Here is a 20,284-nt window from a genome sequence, read left to right on the forward strand (position 1 = left end):
ATGAGTGGTAAAGTCCTTTTTCTGTTACCCAGATATATTGTGTTTTCTGCCAGCATCCATGAAAGTGGCAGACTAACTTGCTAGCTTTTAAATAGGGTGGAATCTGAGACCTTTCACAGTTCAGTTCAGTTCAGTTCAGTTCAGTTGCTCAGTTGTGTCCGATTCTTTGCGACCCCATGGACTGCAGCACGACAGGCTTCCCTGTCCATCACCAACTCCCGGAGCCTACTCAAACTCATATGCAAGGAATCAGTAATGCCATCCAGCCATCTCATCCTCTGTCATCCCCTTCTCCTCTCACCTTCAATCTTTCCCAGCATCAGGGTCTTCTCCAATGAGTTGGTTCTTCACGTCAGGTGCTCAAAGTATTGGAGTTTCAGCTTTAGCATCAGTCCTTCCAAAGAATATTCAGGACTGATTTCCTATTTTCAAACTGAAATGTAAAACTGCAAAGTGAGAACCTATTTAAACTGTTTCAGTAGTAACACAAATACAGATGTCTTCTCTAAGAACAGTATAGTCTTTTAAAAAAGTATATTGTTTGTTTTTCAGTGTTTAACTTTTCTTTTCATGTTAGTGCTGAGTTTCATGAGCGGCTAAGTAAAATTGATAAGCTGAAGAATAGATATGAAATTCTTACTGTTGTTATGCTGCCTCCTGAAGGAGAAGAGGAGAAAACACAGGCCTACTATGTAATAAAGGTAAGCTTAATGGATTTATGGGCTTCCCTGGTGGCTCTGATGGTAAATTATCCATCTGCAATGCAGGAGACCAGGCTTTGATCCCTGGGTTTGGAAGATCCTCTGGAGAAGGGAATGGCTATCCACTCCAGTATTCTTGTCTGGAGAATTCCACAGACAGAGGAGCCTGGTGGGCTATAGTCCGTGGGGTCTCAAAGAGGTGCATAGGACTGAGTGACTTACACTTACACTTCTAATGGATTTACAGTTGTGGTAAAATGAAGTATCCATTCAGTTCAGTTCAGTTCAGTTCAATCACTCAGTCATGTCCGACATTGTGACCCCATGAACTGGAGCACGCCAGGCCTCCCTGTCCATCACTAACTCCTGGAGTTCACCCAGACTCATGTCCATTGAGTCAGTGATGCCATCCAACCATCTCATCCTTTGTTGTCCCCTTCTCCTCCCACCTTCAATCTTTCCCAGCATCAGGGTCTTTTCAAATGAGTCAGCTCTTTGCCTCAGGTAGCCAAAGTATTGGAGTTTCAGCATCAACATCAGTTCTTCCAATGAACACCCAGGACTGATCTCCTTTAAGATGGGCTAGTTGGATCTCCTTGCAGTCCAAGAGACTCTCAAGAGTCTTCTCCAACACCACAGTTCAAAAGCATCAAATCTTCGGTGCTCAGCTTTCTGCACAGTCCAACTCTCACATCCATACATGACCACTGGGAAAACTATAGCCTTGACTAGACGGACCTTTGTTGACAAAGTAATGTCTCTGCTTTTGAATATGGTGTCTATGTTGGTCATAACTTTCCTTCCAAGGAGTAAGTGTCTTTTAATTTCATGGCTGCAATCACCATCTGCAGTGATTTTGGAGCCCAGAAAAATAAAGTCAGCCACTGTTTCCACTGTTTCCTCATCTATTTCCCATGAAGTGATGGCACCAGATGCCATGATCTTCATTTTCTGAATGTTGAGCTTTAAACCAGCTTTTTCACTCTCCTCTTTCACTTTCATCAAGAGGCTCTTTAGTTCCTCTTCACTTTCTGCCATAAGGGTGGTGTCATCTGCATATCTGAGGTTATTGATATTTCTCCCAGCAATCTTGACTCCAGCTTGTGCTTCTTCCAGCCCAGCATTTCTCATGATGTACTCTGCATAGAAGTTAAATGAGCAGGGTGACAATATACAGCCTTGACGTACTCCTTTTCCTATTTGGAACGAGTCTGTTGTTCCATGTCCAGTTCTAACTGTTGCTTCCTGACCTGCATATACATTTCTCAAGAGGCAGGTCAGGTGGTCTGTATTCCCATCTCTTTCAGAATTTTCCTCAGTTTATTGTGACCCATACAGTCAAAGGCTTTGGCATAGTCAATAAAGCAGAAATAGATGTTTTTCTGGAACTCTCTTGCTTTTCAATGATCCAGCGGATGTTGGCAATTTGATCTCTAGTTCCTCTGCCTTTTCTAAACCAGCTTGAACATCTGGAAGTTCACAGTTCACGTATTGCTAAAGCCTGGCTTGGAGAATTTTGAGCATTACTTTACTAGCGTGTGAGATGAGTGCAATTGTGCGATAGTTTGAGCATTCTTTGGCATTGCCTTTCTTTGGGATTGGAATGAATCCAAAGCTCTTTGTTATCAATGAAAATGCCTTTTTTTTTTTTTTTTGCTATGGAATTTCAAAATTCATAGCACTCCAGTAGCTATTGCACATAATTAGGGTCATAGAACATGAGTTGCTAGATAGAGGTACTGAAGGACTATTAGTTTTATACACATGAGGTCAAAGAAAAGCCTAGACCATTCTGACACAGGGTTTTTTTTTTTTTTTTTTTTTGGGCTATCATTTGTGTCACGTTCAGTTCAGTTCACTTCAGTCACTCAGTTGTGTCTGTCTCTTTGCAACCCCATGGACTGCATGCAGCCTCCCAGGCTTCCCTGCCCATCAACTCCCGGAATTTACTCAAACTCATGTCCATTGAGTCGGTGATCCATCCAACCATCTCATCCTCTGTTGTCCTCTTCTGTTACCTTCAATCTTTCTCGGTATCAGGGTCTTTTCTAGTGAGTCAGTTCTTCACATCTGTGTCATGTTATGTTCCCCCATTTATTCAAAGTTCATAAACTCTTTTACTCTAAAACCTACTATCACTCTCAGTATCACATGCTTGGGACAACCCATTCACTTTAGGCTCAAAGCTTTACTTCACTGTATCCACTCATATGACCACAACCTAGATTTTGTCTCTTGGAGCTCCACCACCTCTGAATCTTACACTCCAGTTTACCATTGCTGTCCTGGTATGGCAGATATCCAAAGAGAAAGGAGGCTGTTCCTTTGCCTTCATATTAGGAGACAAACAGATCAGATAAATTTACTGTTTTTTTCCTGATGTTTTGAGAGTTGATTGCCATCTTGTGGTTGACTTCTACTTATTCTTCAGTTTCCTTCTGTAGCCCTTCTTTTAGGCTGCCCTGAACACATACTATATGTCTGCCACTTTGCCTCAGGAAATTCCATCCAACCTGTATGAGAAATGAGTCCCAGCTCTCAAATGCTTCTTACCTCATCAGTCTTTAGTACCTCAGGCTTCTGTCCACTATTAGCAGTATTTTCCTCCTCTCAGGTTTTGAAGGTTCCCAAGGGGTGAATTGGAGGCTCTGTTCTGTTAATTCTTTGGGAAGTAGATAGATGCTGCAATTGCAGTGAAGTTTCTCTCCCAACAAGGGCTCTGATGAGAGTGACATAAAAAGCACTGGTGTTACAGTGCTTTTGTCCGAGTCTTAATTCTATCACTGATTAGGTAGGTGACCTTGAATAAGTTACTTAACCATTTGGGGCCTCAATGTCCTCACTTGCAAAATTAGGATACTGTTACATTTGTTGTAAGAAGTAAATGAGAAAATATATGTAAAGCCCTTAAAGCAGTGCCTGGAACAAAATGAGCTCTCAATGAATGTTAGCTGAAATTATTGTTATTGCTGTTATGATGATGATGTTGATGGGAAGTATCCACTTTTTAGGAAAAAACAGGCAGGTCATATGAGGAGGAGTATTCCTTTGCACCAATATAACTAATATGTGACATTAATCAAGGCTGTCAGTTGTTCTCAATTTCCTGATGCCACATTCCTCTTTCCATCTTCTCCAGGGTTCATAGCTTGCCACACAGTTATTTACATGTTTTGTTTATAGCACATTTAAATGTTTTTTTTTTTAGTTTGAAAATCATTTAAAAAAAATTTTTATTTTTACTTTATTTTACAACACTGTATTGGTTTTGCCATACATTGACATGAATCTGCCACAGGTGTACATGAGTTCCCAAACATGAACCCCCCTCCCACCTGCCACCCCATATCATCTCTCTGGATCATCCCCGTACACCAGCCCCAAGCATCCTGTATCCTGCATCGAACATAGACTAGCGATTCGTTTCTTAAATGATAGTATACATATTTCAATGCCATTCTCCCAAATCATCCCACCCTCTCCGTCTCCCTCAGAGTCCAAAAGTCCACTCTACACATCTGTGTCTCTTTTGCTGTCTCTCATACAGGGTCATCATTACCATCTTTCTAAATTCCATATATATGTGTTAGTAAATGTTTTACTCACTATACCTCATGTGTGCCAGATGTATCAAACTGAAACTTTCTTTAATAACTAAAGTCAGTCTGGCTTATGTTGAGAAAAATCATCCATGGTCTGAAAATAGGGAAAAGCAATCAGTGGGTGTACAATGATGCCACTTCATGGTGACAAAGAAGGCTTGCCATTTTCTATCAGGCCCTCCAAGGATTATCTGATTCTACAGGAATGCACACCTCTGACTGATTTTCTGTTGACTAATCTATTTTACCATTCTCTAGAGGGATAGACTTTATCTTATGGAAAAATGATGGTAATGCATATGATTCTCACTCATAACAATGCAAATGAATTTTGCCCAGTGTAATACAACTCACTTATGCTTGTAGGAAAGATAACCCAAGCATTATATTTTATTACCAAAGCCTTTGACAGTGTGGATCACAATAAACTGTGGAAAATTCTGAAAGAGATGGGAATACAGACCACCTGACCTGCCTCTTGAGAAATCTGTATGCAGGTCAGGAAGCAACAGTTAGAACTGGACATGGAACATCAGACTGGTTCCAAATAGGAAAAGGAGTACATCAAGGCTGTATATTGTCACCCTGCTCATTTAACCTATATGAAGAGTACATCATGAGAAATGCTGGGCTGGAAGAAGCACAAGCTGGAATCAAGATTCCCGGGAGAAATATCAATAACCTCAGATATGCAGATGACACCACCCTTATGGCAGAAAGTGAAGAGGAACTAAAGAGCCTCTTGATGAAAGTGAAAGAGGAGAATGAAAAAGTTGGTTTAAAGCTCAACCTTCAGAAAACGAAGATCATGGCATCTGGCTCCATCACTTCATGGGAAATAGATGGGGAAACAGTGGAAACAGTGTCAGGCTTTATATTTTTGGGCTCCAAAATCACTGCAGATGGTGATTGCAGCCATGAAATTAAAAGACGCTTACTCCTGGGAAGGAAAGTTATGTCCAACCTAGATAGCATATAAGCAGAGACATTACTTTGTCAACAAAGGTCCGTCTAGTCAAGGCTATAGTTTTCCCAGTGGTCATGTATGGATGTGAGAGTTGGACTGTGCAGAAAGCTGAGCACCGAAGATTTGATGCTTTTGAACTGTGGTGTTGGAGAAGACTCTGGAGAGTCCCTTGGACTGCAAGGAAATCCAACTAGTCCATCTTAAAGGAGATCAGTCCTGGGTGTTCATTGGAAGGACTGATGCTGAAGCTGAAACTCCAATACTTTGGCCACCTCATGTGAAGAGTTGACTCACTGGAAAAGACCCTGATGCTGGGAGGGATTGGGGGCAGGAGGAGAAGGGAACGACACAGGATGAGATGGCTGGGTGGCATCACCGATTGATGGACAAGAGTTTGGGTAAACTCCGGGAGTTGGTGATGGACAGGGTGGCCTGGCGTGCTGTGATTCATGGGGTCGCAAAGAGTCGAACATGACAGAGTGACTGAACTGAACTGAATTGAAAAGATATTAGCCCGTTTTATAAGAAAATTAATTTCAGCATTTCTGACTCTGTATGTGTGTAAAATCTGTTCTAATTCTCTTTTTGAATTTGTCTAAATGTCTTACTGGTTCTTTCACTAATGAATTGGATAAACTCTTTGACCTGTTTTTGTTCATATGAGCATAATATTTAACTTTTTGAAAATATGATTTCAGCAGTTTCACTGCTGGAAAAAACTTAGAAGCTAAACATCATTTCTAGTTTTGATGTCGTAGACTTAGGATGTAAATTCACTCAACTCAGGCTCCTTTCCCTTCCTTATACCCTTTACATTCCTCCTGGAGGTGGTCTTTCCTGATAGGCGCATATATGTATGTTTATAGCACAGGGGGAGAGGAGTTTGGTTATACAGCAAACCACTCTTATTTTCTGCATACTCTATTTCAGGGGTAAGCAAACCAAGGACTCTGGGCTAAATGCTGCCCACTACCATTTTATAAATAAGCGCTGAACCACACAATACATAAACTCATTCATTTATTTATTGTCTCTGGCTGCTTTCATGCTACAATAGCAGTGGTATTAAGTACTAGTGGTTTAGAGACTGACTGGCCCATAAAGCCTAAAATATTTACTCTTTCCCATACTGTTTGGTGAACCCTTGTATTAATTTGTTAGAGCTGCTATAAGAAAGTATCACAATTAGGTAGCTTGTACTATAGACATCTCACAGTTGTAGTGGCTGGAAGTCCAAGATGAAGGTGTCAGCAGGATTGGTTCTTTCTAAGGGTTGGGAGGGACAATATATGCCTCTCTCTTAGTTTTTGGTGGTTTGCTGGCAGTTTTTGGAATTCCTTAGCTTATGGAAGCATCATCATTAGCTCTGCTTTCATCTTCACATGGCATTCTTCTTGTGTCTCTTCAGCCTTTCTTCTTCGTCTGTGTTTGTGTTCAAATTTCCCATTTTTGTAAGGACACTAGGGATAGTGGACTAGGGCCTACCCTAATGAGTTCATCATAACTTGACTACATCTGCGAAGACCCTATTTCCATATATGGTCACATTCTGAGGTGCTGAGGGTTGGGACTTCTTGTATTTTTTTTTAGGTTAACAGTTCAACCCACAGTCCTCATTTTTGGTCCTGCAAGTATCCTCTTGTCTATGTTACACACATGGTCATGTTCCCTTTTACCCACCTTGTATTGTTTAGTCAGTCAGTCATGTCTGACTCTTTGTGACCCCATGGACTACAGCACATGAGACTTCCCTGTCCTCCACCATCTCCTGGAGCTTGCTTAAACTCATGTCCCTTGAGTTGGTGATGATATCCAACCATCTTGTCCCGCTGTCCCCTTCTCCTCCTGCTTTTAATCTTTCCCACCTTAGCAGAGTCTATATCTGATTCTTAAAAGAGTCAGAAAAAAATATAATCAGCATTCAGTGAAGGTCTAGTTCAGTTCAGTTGCTCAGTCGTGTCTGACTTTTTGTGACCCCATGAATCGCAGCACGCCAGGCCTCCTTCCCTGTCCATCACCAACTCCCAGAGTTCACTCAGACTTACGTGCATTGAGTCAGTGATGCCATCCAGCCATCTCATCCTCAGTCATCCCCTTCTCCTCCTGCCCCCAATCACTCCCAGCATCAGAGTCTTTTCCAGTGAGTCAACTCTTCACATGAGGTGTCGAAAGTACTGGAGTTTCAGCTTTAGCATCATTCCTTCCAAAGAAATCCCAGGGCCGATCTCCTTCAGAATGGACTGGTTGGATCTCCTTGCAGTCCAAGGGACTCTCAAGAGTCTTCTCCAACACCACAGTTTAAAAGCATCAAATCTTCAATGCTCAGCTTTCTTCACAGTCCAACTCTCACATCCATACATGACCACTGGAGAAACCATAGCCTTGACTCGACAGACCTTTGTTGGCAAAGTAATATCTCTGCTTTTCAATATGCTATCTAGCATCTTTCAAATCACATTTCCAAGTTCCCTTTTATCTTTATAAGGAAACAGTTCAATTCTGATCAGAATTTAATGAAACAGCCCAATAAAATTACTTAAAAATATTGACAGAAAGGTATAAACATTTTTTCCAAATAACTGTCTTCTAATCCAGGATAAAAGGTAAACATTATATAATTGGTGATTTACAGGCAAATGGGACCATAAAGGTTTAGAAGTTTAAGGTATATATGGAACTAGATCAGGAATTTGTATAAATGAACAAATCCAATGCCTTTATTTGACAAACTGAACTTGGAGTAGTGAAGTAAATTATTTAATGCTATTCAGCTTACTAGTGGGAAATCTGTTTTGACTCATTCTAGCTCTTTTCCCCACTACACTATATTTTAAATGAAATGTTTGCTAATTCTAAACTCAACTTGAAAGAACTAGATGTAATTTATCTCAGAATTTTTTCTAAGCTTTTTATTGCATACTATTTGATATAAAATGTATATCTTGAGGCATAATAAAACAAACAGTGAAAATGTTAAGAACTGAAATGTTACCAAAACTCTTCCAGAGACCACATTTTGATTTAAAGATAGATACTTTGGATTGGATAACTTTACCAAAGAAACTATTGGTTGATTTTGCCTTAAAATAGGTCTTGGTACTTTTTTTTTTAAAACTTTATTAAAGTATAGTTGATTTGTTTAGTGTTAAATTTCTGCTGTACAGCAAGGTGATTCAGTTATACATACATATATTCTTTTTCCAATATTCTTTCCCATTATGGTTTATTCAGTAGGATCTTGTTGTTTATCCACCTGTATATATTAGTTTGCATCTGCTAATATCAAACTCCCATCCCTTCCCCACCTCCTCTCCCTTGGTGACCACATGTCTGTTCTCTATGTCAATCAGTTTATTTTTAGAAATATATTTTATCAAAATTTGCGTGTAATTGAGCCAATTGTAATAGCTAACACTTTGGGAAAGAACTAAAATATAGTTAATTTCACAACAGTGAACCTGAGAAGGACTTTAAAAAGAAAAACTGGAGATCTTAAGTTATGTAAAATTTGATAAGGTTTGAAGGAGGCAGTAATGTTGACTGTGAGAACTTTTTGCTTGCTTAGAATAAACGAGAACTAGAGGTTTGATTCCTGAACCCTGCTTTTACCATCAGTTCAGTTCAGTTGATCAGTCGTGTCTGACTCTTTGCAACGCCGTGAATCACAGCACGCCTGGCCTCCCTGTCCATCACCAACTCCCGGAGTTCACTCAGATTTACGTCCATCGAGTCAGTGATGCCATCCAGCCATCTCATCCTCTGTCGTCCCCTTCTCCTGTCCCCAATCCCTCCCAGCATCAAAGTCTTTTCCAGTGAGTTAACTCTTCGCATGAGGTGGCCAAAATACTGGAGTTTCAGCTTCAGCATCATTCCTTCCAAACAAATCCCAGGGTTGACCTCCTTCAGAATGGACTGGTTGGATCTCCTTGCAGTCCGAGGGACTCTCAAGAGTCTTCTCCAACACCACAGTTCAAAAGCATCAATTCTTCGGCGCTCAGCCTTCTTCACCGTCCAACTCTCACATCCATACATGACTACTGAAAAAACCATAGCCTTGACTAGACGGACCTTAGTCAGCAAAGTAATGTCTCTGCTTTTCAATATGCTATCTAGGTTGGTCATAACTTTTCTTCCAAGGAGTAAGCGTCTTTTAATTTCATGGCTACAGTCACCATCTGCAGTGATTTTGGAGCCTAAAAATATAAAGTCTGACACTGTTTCCAAGGATTCCCCATCTATTTCCCATGAAGTGATGGGACCAGATGTTATGATCTTTGTTTTCTCAATGTTGAGATTTAAGCCAACTTTTTCACTCTCCTCTTTTACTTTCATCAAGAGGCTTTTTAGTTCCTCTTCACTTTCTGCCATAAGGGTGGTATCCTCTGCATATCTGAGGTTATTGATATTTCTCCTGGAAATCTTGATTCCAGCTTGTGTTTCTTACAGTCCAGCGTTTCTCATGATGTACTCTGCATAGAAGTTAAATAAGCGGGGTGATAATATACAGCCTTGACGTACTCCTTTTCCTATTTGGAACGAGTCTGTTGTTCCATGTCCAGTTCTAACTGTGGCTTCCTGGCCTGCATACAGATTTCTCAAGAGGCAGGTCAGGTGGTCTGGTATTCCCATCTGTTCCAGAATTTTCCACAGTTTATTGTGATCCACACAGTCAAAGGCTTTGGCATAGTCAATAAAAAGGAAATAGATGTTTTTTTCTGGAACTTTCTTGCTTTTTTTCATGATCCAGCAGATGTTGGCAATTTGATCTCTTGTTCCTCTGCCTTTTCTAAAATCAGCTTGAACATCAGGAAGTTCATGGTTCACGTATTGCTGAAGCCTGGCTTGGAGAATTTTGAGCATTACTTTACTAGCATGTGAGATGAGTGCAATTGTGTGGTAGTTTGAGCATTCTTTGGCATTGCCTTTCTTTGAGATTGGAATGAAAACTGACCTTTTCCAGTCCTATGGCCACTGCTGAGTTTTCCAAATTTGTTGGTCATTAAAAACCAATAGTCTTCTGGACTTCCCTGGTGGACCAGTGGCTAAATTTGCATCTGCTAATCCCAGACTCCCACTCTTTCCCTCCTCTACCCCACCCTTTGCAACTTCAAGTCTGTTTAATATGTCTTTGGGACTGTTTGTTTCACAGATAGGCTTGTTTTAGAGTCTGCATGTAAGTGATATTATGATATTTGTCTTTCTCTCTACTTCACTTAGTATGATAACCTCTAGGTCCACCATGTTGCTGCATATTGCATTATTTCATTCTTTTCTATAGCTGAGTTAATATTCCATTGTATATATGTACCACATCTATCCATTCATCTGTCTATGGACATAAAAGTTGTTTCCATGTCTTGTGAATAATGCTGTGAACAGAGGGGTCCATGTATCTTTTCTTAATTATCATTTTATATGGGTATATGCACAGGAGTAGGATTGTTGGATCATATGGCAACTCTGGTTTTTTCAGGAACCTTCATACAGGTCTTCCACAGTGGCAGCACCAATTTACATTCCCACCAACAGTGTAGAAAGATTCCCTTTTCTTCAGATCTTCTCTAGCATGTGTTATTTTTAGACTTTATGATGATGGCTGTTCTGACTGGTGTAAGGTTAGGGTTAGGGTTAGTTTTGATATGAATTTCTGTAATGATCAGTGAGAAATGCTGGACTGGAAGAAACACAAGCTGGAATCAAGATTGCTGGGAGAAATATCAATAACCTCAGATATGCAGATGACACCACCCTTATGGCAGAAAGTGAAGAGGAACTAAAAAGCCTCTTGATGAAAGTGAAAGACGAGAGCGAAAAAGTTGGCTTAAAGCTCAACATTCAGAAAACGAAGATCATGGCATCCGGTCCCATCACTTCATGGGAAATAGATGGGGAAACAGTGGAAACAGTGGCTGACTTTATATTTTGGGGCTCCAAAATCACTGCAGATGGTGACTACAGCCATGAAATTAAGACGCTTACTCCTAGGAAGAAAAGTTATGACCAACCTAGATAGCATATTCAAAAGTAGAGACATTAGTTTGCTGACTAAGGTCCATCTAGTCAAGCCTATGTTTTTTCCAGTAGTTATATATGGATGTGAGAGTTGGATGGTGAAGAAGGCTGAGCGCCGAAGAATTGATGCTTTTGAACTGTGGTGTTGGAGAAGACTCTTGAGAGTCCCTCGGACTGCAAGGAGATCCAACCAGTCCATTCTGAAGGAGATCAACCCTGGGATTTGTTTGGAAGGAATGATGCTGAAGCTGAAACTCCAGTACTTTGGCCACCTCATGCGAAGAGTTAACTCACTGGAAAAGACTTTGATGCTGGGAGGGACTGGGGGCAGGAGAAGGGGATGACCGAGGATGAGATGGCTGGATGGCATCACTGACTCGATGGACGTAAATCTGAGTGAACTCCGGGAGTTGGTGATGGACAGGGAGGCCTGGCGTGCTGCGATTCATGGGGTTGCAAAGAGTCGGACACAACTGAGCGACTGAACTGAATTGAACTGAACTGAATGAATAGTGATGAGCATCTTTTCATGGGGGCATTTTTAAATATATATATGCATATTATCTCTCTCAATCTTTAATTGGAGAAGTGTTTTGGAACTGTTTTGGTACAACTCTAGAAGGCCTAATCCAGAAGTCCACTGACTGCTCACTGAGGAATTTTTGGTTTTCAGCAGTTTACACTTCACTTGTTCCTGGCCACATTTATCATAATTGTCTTTAATTAAAGCTGTTTTAAAATATGATAATATATACATGAAGTGAAGTGTTAGTTGCTCACTTCTGTATGACTCTGCAACCCCACAGACTGTAGCCAACCAGGCTCCTTTGTCCATGGGATTTTCCAGGTAAGGATACTGGAGTGGGTTAACATTTCCTTCTCCAGGAATATATACATGAAATTGGGCTCAAAATATGCTGTTTTAATAGTTTTTAAGTGTACAATTCAGTAGTATTAAGTATATTCATATTGTTATGCAGTCAACACAACAGCCGTCTCCAGAACTTTATCTTTCAGAACTGAAACTGTACCTGTTAAACAGTAACTCCCCATTTCTCCCTCCCTGAAATCCCTGGCAACCACCAATCTACTTTGCTTTTGTGAATCTGACTACTCTAGGTGCCTCATGTAAGTAGAATCATGCAGTATTTTTTCCTCTTAAAAATATTCAATCTCTGGGATGGGAAGATCCCCTAGAGAGTAAAACAGCAAGCCACTCCAATATTCTTCCTGGAGAATTCCATGGACAGAGGAGCCTGGCGGGTTACATTCCATGGGGTTGCTGAGTTGGACACAACTGAGCAACTTAACACTTTTACTTTCATGGGTTTAGCTTGCTAACCTCTTATTCCTAAGATAAAATGACAAAGTGTGCCAAGCCTCTTCCAGGCAAGAAACATACATTCCTTTTATTTAATATCTAGTTTGAAACCTCTTCTACTTAACCTTTTCTTTTCTCAGTAAAGTTTATATTTTTTGGTCATTTTTGTTTGAGTTTTCATGTTAAGTTTTAATTAACTCCCATCATGGTTTTGTATCCTAAGTGCTATATTTGGAAGGCCTTCAGGATTTGGTAAATCAAGTGCAAGAAATAAATGCTTGGTGCTGCATGTACGTCCCAAGGCAAATTGGTATTGTTGTGAGTGAAGTACTTCCTGCCCTGATCACAGACATTCTTCTGCCCACCCCCATCATGATAAAATATTTTTAACCAATCTATTCTATTCTGTTTTAAATAGGCTGCTCAAGAAAAAGAAGAACTTCAAAGGGAAGGTGACAATTTGGATGCTAAGATCAACAAAGCTGAAAAAGAAATCTATGCTCTAGGAAACACCCTGCAAGTGCTGAACAGCTGCAACAACAATTACAAACAATCTTTTCAGAAAGTGACTCCATCTAGTATGCAGACATTATTGAAACTTTTAAATTAATGTACATGCTATGAAAGCTGCATAGTTATTTTAAAAAGAGGATCACTATGCGATAAGGAAAACAAATGCATCATATTTGATTCAGCTGGAAAACCTAATCACCACAACCCCCCTTCCCTCCCCCACTTAAAATAAGTGCTAAGGTGTTAATTCCACCTGTTACTAGTTGTAGTGATGTGGCATAGTACTCCTCTACGGAGTTCATTTCAAATCTGAAAAAAACAGCAGTATACTGGGTGCTGTATGTTGACAAAATAAGAATAGTTATTTCACATCCTATTTTTCAAAAATTAGACATACGGAAGTTGACCTTTCATAATGAAAAATGTTAGAAGTTTAAATTATGTAATATTTTAAATTGGCTTTCTACACAGCATGTTAAAAATTTAAAGCAAAAATTCTTTTAAATTCTAGGTGCTGAGTATGAGGTAAAAATTCAACTAGAAGAACAAAAAAGAGCTGTTGATGAAAAATACAGACACAAACAAAGACAAATCAGAGAACTACAGGAAGATATCCAGGTAAGTTCTATAGGCTTTAATAATAAGCCCTTAGTAAAAGTTAACTATCACTATTATAATTATTATACTCTTGTTAATATACAATTTTTTAGAGAAGCAGTTACTTAAATGAGAAAAAAGTGATCAAAGTATTAACTAGTTAAAATCCCAGTGCTAAGCCCTGACAATTACTTGGTACAGTGGATAAATTATAGCTAGCTAACTATGATATCCCCTAATCTTTTTTTTCAGTTAAATCCTTTAAAATCACCTTAAAAGACTGTTCCTTAAAGCAAAAATTTGAAAGATGAGAAAACAATGTGTTTGGTAATAAGCAGGCTCTATATAAACATTTAAGGGCTTCCCTGATGGTAAAGAATCCACCTGCCAATGCAGCAGACACAATAGACAGGGGTGCAATCCCTGGGTTGGGAAGATCCACTGGAGGAGGAAATGGCAACCCACTCCAGTATTCTTCCCTGAAAATTACAACGAACAGAAGAGCCCTGGCAGGCTACAGTTGAAAGGGTCACAGACCTGGACATTACTGAGTGCACTTACAGAGATTTTTTTTTTTTTTTGATTAAAGAAATAGAAATAGATTATATGAGTTGGGAATCTTTGAAAACTATGTGCTTTCAATAGTCATTGTTTGAATTGTTTTTCTCCCAAATACCATAAAAATAACCTTCCAGTGGAATTATATATAAAACTTAATCCATAAAACCATTATACTTATTATCTACCAATAGAATGTACATTATATATGCAAAGAGTTGGCCACAACTGAGCAACTGAGCACATATATACAAAAACAAAGGAATCAGAATTAAATACTTGACAAGTGGCAACTATAAAAGTTATTTCTGAACCTAACCAATAAATTTGTTTATATTTATTTTCTGCAGAGCATGGAAAATACTTTAACAGTTATAGAACACTTAACGAATAATGTCAAAGAAAAAGTAAGAGAGAAGCAAGCTTACGTACTTCAATTAAAAAGAGAAACTGAGGAACAGAAGCCAAAATTAGAGAGAGTAACTAAACAGGTATTGGAAACTTTAAAAAACTGACCTGTCATATTTATATTTTGGAGTTCCAAATGGTAACCTCACATCTTCCTTCATCCATTAACAAATACTTAGTTCTAGAAAACAGGTTTAAATAACTGACTGCTGTTGACCAACAGTGTGCAAAACTCACCAAGGAAGTCCGTCTTTTGAAAGATACAAAAGATGAAACATTAGAAGAACAAGATATTAAACTTCGTGAAGTGAAACAGCTTCACAAGATCATTGATGAAATGTTAGTTGATATCACACAAGAAAATGCTGAGATCAGTGTTATCCTTCAAACATACTTTCAACAGGTAATAAGACTTATCTTCTAGTCAAATATTTCTTAAACATTTCATGAAGAAAAATTTAGGGTATTCAACATAAAATTAAATTTACTGAAAAGTATTCTGAAATGGCATGGTACTAATGATTGCTCTTGAATATTTTTCCAGAGTGGTTTAGAACTGCCTACAGCTAGTACTAAAGGTAGTCGTCACAGTTCTAGATCTCCTTCCCAGACTTCACTGTTATCAGCAAGGTAAGTGGAAGGAGAAACCACCATCTCCTGATTCACTCAGTTACAGCTTCCATCCCAAGCAAATTCGGCCACTTCATATGCCATAGCTGTTGGACCTGCCAGTGCACGGCTAGTACTCTCCCCAGCTTTCCCTACCTTCTGATGTTTGTGTCAGAGGCAGAAACCAGCCAGCAGCACAAGACTCTTCCCTTCTGGCTTCTGTCTGGAGTTATCATTTCCAGTTTGACATGTAGAGCTTTGTGACTATCAGATATTTCAGTAGGATAAAGCAGGGTGAAATTTTGGATGATACACATAGCATGGTCATCCCGAGTGTGGGGTGAATTGATTAATCCATAAAAGGACCACTTAGCTGTACACAGATATTGAGTAAGATTTATAAGATTAAAATCCACTGTGAAATCTAAGGAGTCAGAATTTTATTTATGCTGCTTTGTTTTGCTAAAAAGGAAATTATTCTTTCTTCTGAAGTTTAGTTTTATCCAGAATTCTATCAGGTGCACATTTAGTCAACATTCCTGTGCCTTGCTGACAAAATAATAATTATTAATATTAAAGATGATCCTCATCTTAAAATTCCCAATCTGCCACATTCAGCACCGTATTACTTTTCATTACTCCACAGCAAGATGTCATGAAAGGATTTCCTAAAAGATATTTTTAAAGTAAAACAAAAACACTTTCTATGTAAACATGGTGAGCACCCACTTGAACACCCTAAGTTCAGTTCAGTCACTCAGTAGTGTCTGACTCTTTGCGACCACATGAGCCACAGCACACCAGGTCTCCCTGTCCATCACCAACTCCTGGAGTTTACCCAAACTCATGTCCATCGAGTCAATGATGCCATCCAACCATCTCATCCTCTGTCATCCCCTTCTCCTCCTGCCCTCAATCTTTCCCAGCATCGGGGTGTTTTCAAATCAGTCAGCTCTTTGCATCAGCTGGCCAAAATATTGGAGTTTCAGCTTCAACATCAGTCCTTCCAAAGAACACCCAGGACTGATCTCCCTTAGGATGGACTGGTTGGGATCTCCTTGCAGTCCAAGGGACTCTCAAGTCTTCTCCAAAACCACAGTTCAAAATCATCAATTCTTTGGCGCTCAGCCTTCTTCACAGTCCTACTCTCACATCCATACATGACTACTGGAAAACCCATAGCCTTGACTAGACAGACCTTTGTTGACCAAGTAATGTCTCTTCTTTTTAATATGCTATCTAGGTTGGTCATAACTTTCCTTCCAAGAAGCGTCTTTTAATTTCACGGCTGCAATCACCATCTGCAGTGATTGCAAAATAAAGTTAGCCACTGTTTCCCATCCATTTCCAATGAAGTGATGGGACCGGATGCCATGATCTTAGTTTTCTGAATGTTGAGCTTTAAGCCAACTTTTTCACTCTTTTTCAAGAGGCTCTTCAGTTCTTCACTTTCTGCCAAAGGGTGGTGTTATCTGCATATCTGAGGTTAATATTTCTCTCAGTAATCTTGACTCCAGCTTGTGCTTCTTCCAGCTCAGTGTTTCTCATGATGTAATCTGCATAGAAGTTAAATGAGTAGGGTGATAATATACAGCCTTGATGCACTCCTTTTCCTATTTGGAACCAGTCTGGTGTTCCATGTCCAATTCTAACTGTTGCTTCCTGACCTGCATATAGGTTTCTCAAGAGGCAGGTCAGGTGGTCTGTATTCCCATCTCTTTCAGAATTTTCCATAGTTTATTGTGATCCACACAGTCAAAGGCTTTGGCATAGTCAAGAAAGCAGAAATAGATATTTTTTCTGGAACTTTCTTTTTTGTTTTCTAGCAGATGTTGGCAATTTGATCTCTTGTTCCTCTGCCTTTTCTAAAACCAGCTTGAACATCTGGAAGTTCATGGTTCATGTGTTGCTGAAGCCTGGTTTGGAGAATTTTGAGCATTATTTTACTAGTGTGTGAGATGAGTGCAATGGAGCAGTAGTTTGAGCATTCTTTGGCATTGCCTTTCTTTGGGATTGGAATGAAAACTGACCTTTTCCAGTCCTGTGGCCACTGCTGAGTTTTCCAAATTTGTTGTCATATTGAGTGCAACACTTTTTGCAGCATCTTTTAGGATTTGAAATAGCTCAACCGGAATTCCATCAACTCCACTATCTTTGTTTATAGTGATGCTTCCTAAGGCCCACTTGACTTCACATTCTAAGATGTCTGGTTCTAGGTGAGTGGTCACACCATCGTGATTATCTGGGTCATGAAGATCTTTTTTTGTTCTTCTGTGTATTCTTGCCACCTCTTCTTATCTTCTGCTTCTGTCAGGTCCATATCGTTTCTGTCCTTTATTGAGCCCATCTTTGCATGGGTATCTCTAATTTTCTTGAAGCAATCTCTAGACTTTCCCATTCTATTATTTTCTTCTATTTCTTTGCATTGATTGCTGAGGAAGGCTTTCTTATCTCTTTGCTATTCTTTGGAACTCTGCATTCAGATGCTTGTATCTTTACTTTTCTCCTTTGCTTTTCGCTTCTCTTCTTTTCACAGCTATTTGTAAGGCCTACTCAGCCAGCCATTTTGCTTTTTTGCATTTCTTTTTCTTAGGGATGGTCTTGATTCCTGTCTTCTGTACAATGTCATGAACCTCCGTCCATAGTTCATCTGGCACTCTATCAGATCTAGTCCCTTAAATCTATTTCTCACTTCCACTGTATAATCATATGGGATTTGATATAGGTCAGACTTGAATGGTTTAGTGATTTCCCCCATTTTCTTCAATTTCAATCTGAATTTGGCTTTAAGAAGTTCATGATCTGAGCTGCTCCTGGTCTTGTTTTTGCTGACTGTATAAGAGCTTCTCCATCTTTGGCTGCAAAGAATATAATCAATCTGATTTCAGTGTTGACCATCTGGTGATGTCCATGTGTAGTCTTCTCTTGTGTTATTGGAAAAGGGTGTTTGCTACGACCAATGCGTTTTCTTGGCAGAACTCTATTAGCCTTTGCCCTGCTTCATTCTGTACTCCAAGGCCAAATTTGCCTGTTACTCCAGGTATTTCTTGACTTCCTACTTTTGCATTCCAGTCCCCTATAATGAAAAGGACATCTTTTTTGGCTGTTAGTTCTAAAAGGTCTTGTAGGTCTTCATAGAACTCAACTACAGCTTCTTCAGCATTACTGGTTAGGGCACAGATTTGGGTTACCGTGATACAGAATGGTTTGCCTTGCAAATGAACAGAGATCATTCTATCATTTTTGAGACTGCATCTATGTACTGCATTTCATACTCATGTTGCCTATGATGGCTACTCCATTTCTTCTAAGGGATTCCTGCCCACAGTAGTAGATATAATGGTCATCTGAGTTAAATTCACCCATTCCACCCTAGTATTTTCATAAAAGCATACTTTAAAAACTTAGCATTCAGAATTGTATGGATAGTTATGCTTTTCAAATGACCCCACCACTTTATCCTGTCAATAGGTCCCTCATTTTTTTCTTTTTGGCTCAAATTGTATAATCTATCATTTTAATCACTCTTGCCAGCACTCAAATTTTCTTGCCTCTTTTCCTACCTTTTGTTGAATGATTTGGCAAACTTAATACCTAATGATTCTAAATTAGTTATAGTTGAAACATTTTTTAAATAGAAATATATTTGCAGAACTATTTTTCTACTGATTTGAAACTTTATCATTTTTTCTTAATTTCCTGATACTATTAATGGTCATCTTTTAAAATTCATTATTAGCACTCTTAACAGGATTATCTTTTTTGATCTCTTTAAGTACTTGTGGGATTATGGCATCTTTGCAATTAATGAGGGGGTCTCTACTAAAATAAAAATTCTGAATTACAGTAATTCTGGTTTTATTCTAGGTCATCTAAGAGTACAAGCACTTCTGCTTCTCAGAGTTCGATCAAAGTATTAGAGCTGAACTTCCCAGCCTCTCCGCTAACTGGCAGCACTTCCAGACCGACTAGTGCTAGCAGTGCCTCCAGTACCGGTAAAAGCAGAAAGACCAACAAATAAAATTTTAGATCTCTCTTGAACAAGTTGTTAACACAAAACCAAAAGTCTCCTAATTTTAAAATAGTATATCACACCCTATATTTCTGGGTGCCTTATACTGATATAGTCCTAATGAGATAAGTGTTAGAAATACAAAATGACCAGAGAAAAGTTTTATCCAGTGAAAAATGTAAAAACTTCATGCTAGCCATGAAACTTCTCACTTCTAATGTAACAGAATCTTTTCAGAAGAAATCTCTAAGATTTATTGTACTATATAGTTTACAACACTATTAAAATTTTCTTTTAGCCTAGATGATCCTGAAAGTAGGTTTTATTTATTAACAAGAAACATATTTCTCAGACTTTAGGAGAAGAAATCTGTTAGTTTCTTCTTTTAGCATTACCTCCCCCCTCCCTCCACCAGAAAACAGCTGAAAGGAAAGAGAACCGCTATGTATCAACAGTGGAACTTAAATTTCTAGGAGGCCACTCTGATCTTGAAAGAAGTCAAACATAGTGAAGATTCTGCTCTCAAGATACAACCAAGAATGTTTTCAATATTTCCTTGATTTAATGAACAGTTTAAAGAAAGCCAGGCATAATTAGCTTAGCAATAGGAATTCTGTAAATTTCCAGTAAAGATAGACTACCAGATTAAGAATTAGTTATTTCTGTCAGTCCTTTATCATTACATGTGCCCAACACTTTGAACTTTGGAACAGAGGGTGAAGTATGACTATGTTATAAAACTGGTTTTCAAATAAATGTATCAGAATATATATACTTAAATGAGTACTTTCTCCTTCAAATCTTGGGAAAAAGTATTTCTTACAAAAACCGTCATTGTTTACAACTGTCACTTGCAATTCCTTCTGAAAGGCAGTAATGGTAGTAAACCTGTTTCTCTGGATCACTGGTGTATTGTCATTTCTTGTAATAGGCAGCAAAAGGCACAGCCAAGTCCAATGAATAAGATGGCTAAAAAGCTTATTT

At 39.0% G+C, this 20,284-nt stretch overlaps 1 protein-coding gene across 2 annotated transcripts in view; it reads left to right on the top strand.

Annotated features, from left to right (window-relative positions):
- Positions 1-20,070, top strand: part of CCDC39 (coiled-coil domain containing 39) — a 55,721-nt gene extending 35,651 nt beyond the window's left edge. The window contains exons 14-21 of one of the 2 annotated variants that reach the window (XM_060393378.1): positions 578-701; positions 13,022-13,181; positions 13,628-13,734; positions 14,622-14,762; positions 14,903-15,082; positions 15,224-15,309; positions 19,156-19,283; positions 19,716-20,070. In XM_060393378.1, the coding sequence (XP_060249361.1) occupies positions 578-701; positions 13,022-13,181; positions 13,628-13,734; positions 14,622-14,762; positions 14,903-15,082; positions 15,224-15,309; positions 19,156-19,283; positions 19,716-19,726 (937 nt within the window). In that variant the 3' untranslated portion in view covers positions 19,727-20,070. Of the gene's footprint in view, positions 1-577; positions 702-13,021; positions 13,182-13,627; positions 13,735-14,621; positions 14,763-14,902; positions 15,083-15,223; positions 15,310-19,155 lie in introns of both variants that reach the window. The other variant, XM_012098445.5, reaches the window with a different exon arrangement.
- The last annotated feature ends 214 nt before the right edge of the window (positions 20,071-20,284 follow it).

The sequence above is a fragment of the Ovis aries genome, chromosome 1 (genome assembly GCF_016772045.2).
Source record: "Ovis aries strain OAR_USU_Benz2616 breed Rambouillet chromosome 1, ARS-UI_Ramb_v3.0, whole genome shotgun sequence".
Lineage (NCBI taxonomy): Eukaryota > Metazoa > Chordata > Mammalia > Artiodactyla > Bovidae > Ovis > Ovis aries.